General features: G+C 44.2%; 1 protein-coding gene across 3 annotated transcripts in view; it reads right to left on the bottom strand.

Moving 5' to 3' along the window:
- Positions 1-2,225: 2,225 nt before the first annotated feature.
- Positions 2,226-6,818, bottom strand: part of MYH7B (myosin heavy chain 7B) — a 52,639-nt gene continuing 48,046 nt past the window's right edge. For all 3 annotated transcript variants that reach the window (XM_033153260.1, XM_033153261.1, XM_033153262.1), the window contains 6 exons: positions 6,591-6,716; positions 5,209-5,379; positions 4,167-4,271; positions 3,731-3,826; positions 2,972-3,109; positions 2,226-2,349 (listed from right to left, as the gene is read on the bottom strand). In XM_033153260.1, the coding sequence (XP_033009151.1) occupies positions 2,338-2,349; positions 2,972-3,109; positions 3,731-3,826; positions 4,167-4,271; positions 5,209-5,379; positions 6,591-6,716 (648 nt within the window). In that variant the 3' untranslated portion in view covers positions 2,226-2,337. The remainder of the gene's footprint in view (positions 2,350-2,971; positions 3,110-3,730; positions 3,827-4,166; positions 4,272-5,208; positions 5,380-6,590; positions 6,717-6,818) is intronic.

The following is a 6,818-nucleotide window of genomic DNA, read 5'->3' as shown; positions in this document are numbered from 1 at the left end:
GCTTCCTCAAACTCTGCCCTCCAGAATTTTTTGGCCTACAACTCCCATGATCCCTAGGTAGCAGGACCAGTGGCAGGGATGATGGGAATTGTAGTCTCAAAACATTTGGAGGGCAGAGTTTGAGGAAGCCTAGTTTAAATAATCTAATTGGTTGGGCATCTATTGAAGGAACAGCACAGCACTTGATAAGACTGACCCAATCTGTGTTATCCTTTGTGGTATGTTAGAAATTAAAATAGGGAAATATGGGAGCAAATTATGTATCTGCTGTGCAGGAGCAACCAGCCCACATCCTTTATGATTTTGATTTTTTTTAAGGATATGTTAAAATTTTCATCCCGAGGCACTATTAAACTGGCTTTACCTGACCCCACATGCCTTTGACAGTTATCAAATGAGTAACTTTTTATAGCAGACATTTGCTTTTGGGTTTTAACCTGTTCCTTCTTGGGCTCATCCTTTTCCCACTTCCCCAAATTTTAGGTTAGATTTATGCGCTGATTCTATAAATGTAGTAACCCTACACTTCAAATAAAACGCTATGTATTAAAAGGCTCAAATGAGACTGGATGCCTTTTGAGTCATTTTAATTATTGCATCCAGTCTGCAAAGAACTTACTAATTTTCATCCAATATATATGATATAATTCCTTGTCATTGAATGGTCAGGCTGCTTTGTTCCTTTTATGCATTTGACTCGGGTGAGACTGATCCTTAGAGTGGCTTGGCATCACCCACCATGCTCCTCTATTTGTTTCCAGTTTATTGGTATAGGCCCAGGGGTAAGGAACTTGCAGCCCCACTACAGCTTCCATCAGCCTTGGCCATAGTGATTGGACCTGATGGGAGTTGGAGTCCACCAACAATTAGAACAGTTGGTGATTGCAAGGAGGGGTTTTGACTCAGGCTGCACCATTTGCCTTTTAGTTCTTACAGGGAGCTTGTATGCCTGAGAGATCTCCCACCACAGCTTCTTCTTTGCAAATGTTTAGAAATTGCAATGGTAGGCTTGGATTTAAATGCAAACTGCTTCAAGGAGTGATACCGATGAGTGACACTTAAATGTGGCTGAAAAACAGAAGAGGTCACTGTTGGCTGTGTTGGCTTTGGTTTGGATTTTTAATCACTAAAGGAATGGAACTGCTGTGTGGCAAGAGGATGGGCCTCACCAGGCCAACAAATGTTCCTGGAAATTTAAAGTATCTCAAGTGGATTAATGTTCATGCTGCCCAGATTAATGCTGATTTACTAACAGCACATAAATGTATTAAATGGAAACTATTAAAATAATTTTATTTTAAAAAAATATGCTAGTGAAGGTCTTTACTTTTTCTGCACCAATTCTCATAGTCACGGAGCTCTTCCTATAATAGCATGGATTGGGTATAAGCAAGTGGACTTCACAGCTGTAATGCTCAGGTGGAGGTTTGTGAGTTGATGGGTTAACAGTAGACACACTGAAATTATCAATGGGCCTATTCTTTGTATGGCTGGAAGTGATTAGCACCCTTTTCCAGCAAGTCTTAAGGACCCTTATGGTTGGTGCCAATTTTACTTTAGTGTGGGATCTGCTGGCATACTTTTCTGACTATGCATAATTCTGCATGCTTCAGGAAGAAGAACTATTAATGTGGAAGCTTGCAATCTGAATATGCTTTGAGAAGGGATAGTTAAGTGGAACTTAGCTGCCTCCTAACCATCTTCAGTAGGGATATGTCTGCTGTAAAACCTAGCAGGATATCTTTGTAGCCCTGAGTCAACTGTATTATACTGTTGCATAGCTATCATTAGATGCCGTATGTCTAAGAATAAAAAACACTGGCTTCACAATGAACGCTGCTCTTTGTCAGGTAGAACAATACATTTCCCCTTTATGTGGGTTCTTGAGTTATTTTTTTCCAAAAGACCATAGAGTGGGTGTGGGACCTCTCCTATCCCCTTTTTCTGACTTTGATCTATACATACTCCATGATTGAAGTTTTCACACCTGACCATGTTTCCTTACCTGTAGTGCTTGAGAAAACGCCTCTTATCACCACTGGAAGTCAAGTCTGTACAGGGCCTTTCTCCACTAAGTAGATGGGGAAAGTTGCCTATTGATGGAATTCTTAGAAAAGGACTTTGAAAGTTCTTCCTGCCATCTTTCCATTTTAAACAGAGGAATTGTCATAGTAAGAACAAATGTCCACCCACCCTGCTTCAATACTTATAAATAGGTCACAGCCTTCTCATGAGTGCTAGGCTTTATTCACTACAGAGACAGTGATGGCTGTTGCAGCCATTTACATCTACACAATGACGTACACGGTGAGAGAAGGGATGTTGCACTGCAGCTTCTTATTCTTCAAACTATTAATAAAAAAAACAAAGTATGTTTCAGAGTGGATTGCAGGAACTTCGCGGAGTCCCAACTGCTCCCTCAGTCTTCCTTCCAAGTTGCAACCCAAGGATGCAGCCACTGCTCTTGAGCGCTGCCTTGTCCTACTTTCCTGGACTGGTAGAGCTTGGTCATCTTCCAAATATTATTTGGTACTGTGGCCTGGTTCACACATAACATTAAACCATAGCTTAGCACTATGTGTGAACCCTGCCCTGCACCTTAACTGAATTGTTTACTGCTAACAAACCATGATCCAAAGCCATGGTTGTTTGTTGGCTTATGAATCCTGGTTTGTTTTAACTGGCTTGGTAATATGTGAACCCAGTAGCTTAATGCTGGCTGGTTAGTCTACCCCAGCCCAGAAGCTCTCCAGACTACAAAGGCATAAGGAAAGAGCAGCTGGAAAATAAACCAAATAAACAAGTCATGGCTTATCGTCTGGCTTAGTGGTGTGTGTGTGATCCAAGCTGTCTAGACCCCACTAGATTTAGCTGGCTCTGTTATTCTCTATCACTAGCATTCAAAACAAAAAGATTTGCATCCCCCTCCAGTAAGCCATCCTCACAAGCTTCGTGGTAGCTTAGCCTTTACCTTCAGAGGTACAACTTCCCTAGTGCGAATCCGCAGTTTGTTCACTTGTGTCTCTGCGATATCTGCCCGCTCTTCAGCATCATCCAGCTCGTGCTGCACCTTACGGTATTTCACAAGGTTGGAGTTGGCTTGCTGCTCCTAAGAAGGGAAGACAGGAATGGATGTAGACAGCAGAACTGGTAGTGGTCCTGTGATTAGATACCCCTGTGGCAAGTACGGTCTGCTTAGACACATGGAAAGAGGTTTGCAGGCAGGTGTGAGTGAATTTGCCCTTGTGCCTTCAGAGCCTATAGCATGGATGAGGAATCTTTTTTTAGCCCAAGGGATTGCACTGCCTTATGGACATCCTTCCACAGGCCACTATGCTAGTGGATGTGATTCTTCCCTTTGTACAGTAGGCCACTTTCCAGCCATGCAAAACACTTGAGGAAGGCTTGGAGCAGGATTGGTGAGGGGTGTGGCCTGCAGAGAGTTCCAAGGGCCAGATAGTAAAGCCTGGGATCCACATTCCCCCCTGGGCCAGAGGTTCCTCATATATAAGAGCAATAAGGTGCAGGGGCAATGAAGTTTGATTTGCCCTAAGCACACGAGAATGATTTTAAGGTGCCAGAGCTCCTGTTGTGTCACTTTTTGAATTAACTGCAGCAACTCACAGGGAAGGTAGACACTAGGGTTTCCACAAGACCAGAGGGAGCTGTGAGTAAAGACAGCATGTTTTCTGCTGCCTGTAAGCCTCTGCCCATGCAGAGTCACACTTACTGCCTCCTCAAACTGGCGCTTGTAACTCTTGACTTTGCTCTGCAGTTTGTCAATCAGTTCCTGCATCCGTGCCAGGTTCTTCCTGTCCTCTTCAGTCTGAAAAGCAATGGCAAAACATGGGATAGCTCAGCTCTTCCTGTCAGTGATTCTCTCCCACACTATGCACAGAGATTTTGCCCTTCCGCTCCCTGGGAGCTTCACCTTCCCTAGAATAATCCAACCCCGCCTCGATCTCCACATATATCCAGTAGCATGTGGTCCTCCAGATGTTGGAACTTGCCGCATTTTTCAGGCCCCCTTGCATTATTGTTGAGGATGAAGAAGGGGAATATATGGGCGCAGACTTTTAAAGTTCCCTCCCCCCACTTAGAGTTCAGCTCTACTGTTAATAAAGTAAGGGGCTGAGGAATTGGTGTGAAGATGCTGAGGCTTGTACCTGGTAGGTCAGTTCTTTGATCCTACGCTCATACTTGCGAATACCCTTCTGAGTCTCTGCATACTTCTTCTGTTCTATATCCAATTCACCCTCCAGTTCACGCACCTGAAAAGAACAAATAGGGTGGCTTAGGTTCCTTTACACCTCTCATTACTTGACTCAGAGAAGACAACTAGAATGAAGGATATCATTGTCACACTCGGCAAGGCAGTAGGAATTCATGTGGATGTTCATATGTCACACTAGGAAAAAGTTAGAGGGGACTTGCCTATACTCTCACATTCTAGATCCCTGCAGGAACCTTGTAGCTGAGATTTTGTCAACTCTGGGCTGAGTACCCTGAGCATTTTGTCTTCCTATGACAGGATATAACTGGAAGAGAAGAGGCCAACTTGCACTATTCTCCATGCCTATCCTTGATCATTCCCTCTCAACTAGGACCTCTCAAATAAAAACTTAGCATCTTTTAGGGATATTGGTGAACACAGTATTTCATTCAGTGTCAAGGGAATTCAAACAATGGGACCAGAACAAATCATGCAAGGGCATTTGGCAATTTAATTTTATGCATGTTTTTTTTTTTATCCTACCCATGAGCAATAGAGGGGAAATGAAAGCAATAGAAAATGGTTGAGTTGGAACCTCCTAAGTCAACACATTTCCAAGCTGTTTCCTAGAACCATGAAGACTAGAATCCTCATATTATTGGAATGACAAATTCTCCCTGCAGATGTACAGCATGAGTACAGCCCAAGTTATGATGAAGCATTCTTGGGATGCTTAGCATAGCAGATAGAGGGGCTCAAGCTTGTATGAGCGTTAGGGATTTAGGATAAACAGCTCTGGGTTCACCTCAGAGGAACACTTGTGCAGCATTCAGTCAGAACACCAAGAGTGGCATTGGGAAAGCATATTGCTGGAAGGATCGATCTAGTGGCTTCAGAGTTGGCAGAGTTCATATTTCTATTAATCCCTCCTCCTCCATGCCTTGTAGATCATAGATGGCTGTTGCAAGAAAAATATCACATTCCCTTGTTCTCACCCTGGCTTCCAGTTTTTGGATCTGCTTCTTGCCTCCTTTCAGGGCAATCTGCTCAGCCTCATCCAGCCGCATCTGCAGGTCCTTGATGGTCTGTTCCATATTCTTCTTCATCCGCTCCAAATGGGCACTTGTGTCTTGCTCCTTCTTCAGTTCCTCTGCCATCATGGCTGCCTGGTGGAACAGAGGGCAAAGAGTCCATGTAGCATCTGGAGGGCTGGAACAGATGCATAAAACTACCCTCTCTTGCACACCTGCAGGGTGAGATAGTCCAGCACACATACTAGCACAGCTTAGGCCTACTCAGACACAAGTGAAAGCGAACCCCCTCTATATTATCCACAGCTGTGTTTCAGACTCCACTCACAGCTGTCAACCTTTCCCTTTTTTGCGGGAAATTCTCTTATTATAGCATTGGGAAAGAGCAGGGAGGGTTGACAGCTCCACTACCCATTCAACCAATCAGGTACTGGGTCTAATTTAGAAGTTTCACCCACTAAGTAGAATGTTGCAATCATCAACCTTATAGTAAATCCCTCCTCCACAATCTGTCTCCATGCTCATCAAGTTCTTCGCTTATGTTAACAGCCACTGGCTATCCCCAACTGGGAGTTCCCCCTGGTTTATTTCCTCCCCTCCACCAAAATTACCAAGACTCAGCCCCTTAGCTCCTAAAGCAGAGATAGGTAATAGAGTGCCCTCCAGATGCTGTTGGCTAAAACTCCCATCAGCCCCAGCCAGCCTGGTCATGGATGATGGGAGTTGTAGTCTACAAGACCTGAAGGACACCACTTGCTATCCCTGTCCAAAGGTGCTGCAAATCACTCACCTTCTCTAACCCCCAGGTATCCTGCCTCTCTTGTCCTGCTACTTCAGCAACAGCTTACCACTGGCCAGGCCAGGCCCTCCTCACGTCATCTACTTCAGCTACTGATTCCTTAGTGCTGTGGCAGCATCAAGAATGCCATCTGCAGTAAGGGTTGCTGTAGGCAACCACCTATTAACACAGAGGCATTGCCAGCTCTAGCCAGTCATTACACAGAGAGCATCTCCATGCTCTGGTGAATATGTGATAGTGAAGCTGCCAGCTCTGTAGGTAATTTCGTGTAACGAGTCAAAGCCTCTTTTAACTACGAGAGCCGAAACAAACGTTTTATTGAGTGGACAGCTGTCAAAATTTGGACATTTTAAAATGTATATTTCACAATTTAGATTGATATCCAAAAACCAACACCTGACATTCAGAGAATCAGCATTTGAAATTGGGCTGCTTTTTGTTTGTTTTTGCCTGTTCAAAGAGTGTTTCTGGCTTAATAGATACTAAACAAGCATTACTGTAACAGGAACAGTGCAAGATTCCCTCTCAAGGGCTTCCAATCTCTTACATCCGTGATGGCTTTCTTGGCCTTCTCTTCCGCATTCCGGCATTCCTGCACTGCCTCCTCCACCTCAGTGCTCAACTGGGAAATGTCTGCCTCCATCTTCTTCTTTTGGTTAATCAGACCTGTGTTCTGGGAGAGAAAGGGACCGTGGAAATGAACTCGCCATGACATTAGGAACAAAGGGTGCTAACAAATACTCCATCTAACCATGGGTTGTCTGGTCTGATGGAG

Source organism: Lacerta agilis, chromosome 6 (genome assembly GCF_009819535.1).
Source record: "Lacerta agilis isolate rLacAgi1 chromosome 6, rLacAgi1.pri, whole genome shotgun sequence".
Taxonomy (NCBI): Eukaryota; Metazoa; Chordata; class Lepidosauria; order Squamata; family Lacertidae; genus Lacerta; species Lacerta agilis.
Note: the sequence above shows the minus strand (reverse complement) of the source record. Positions and strands in the feature narration are given on the sequence as shown.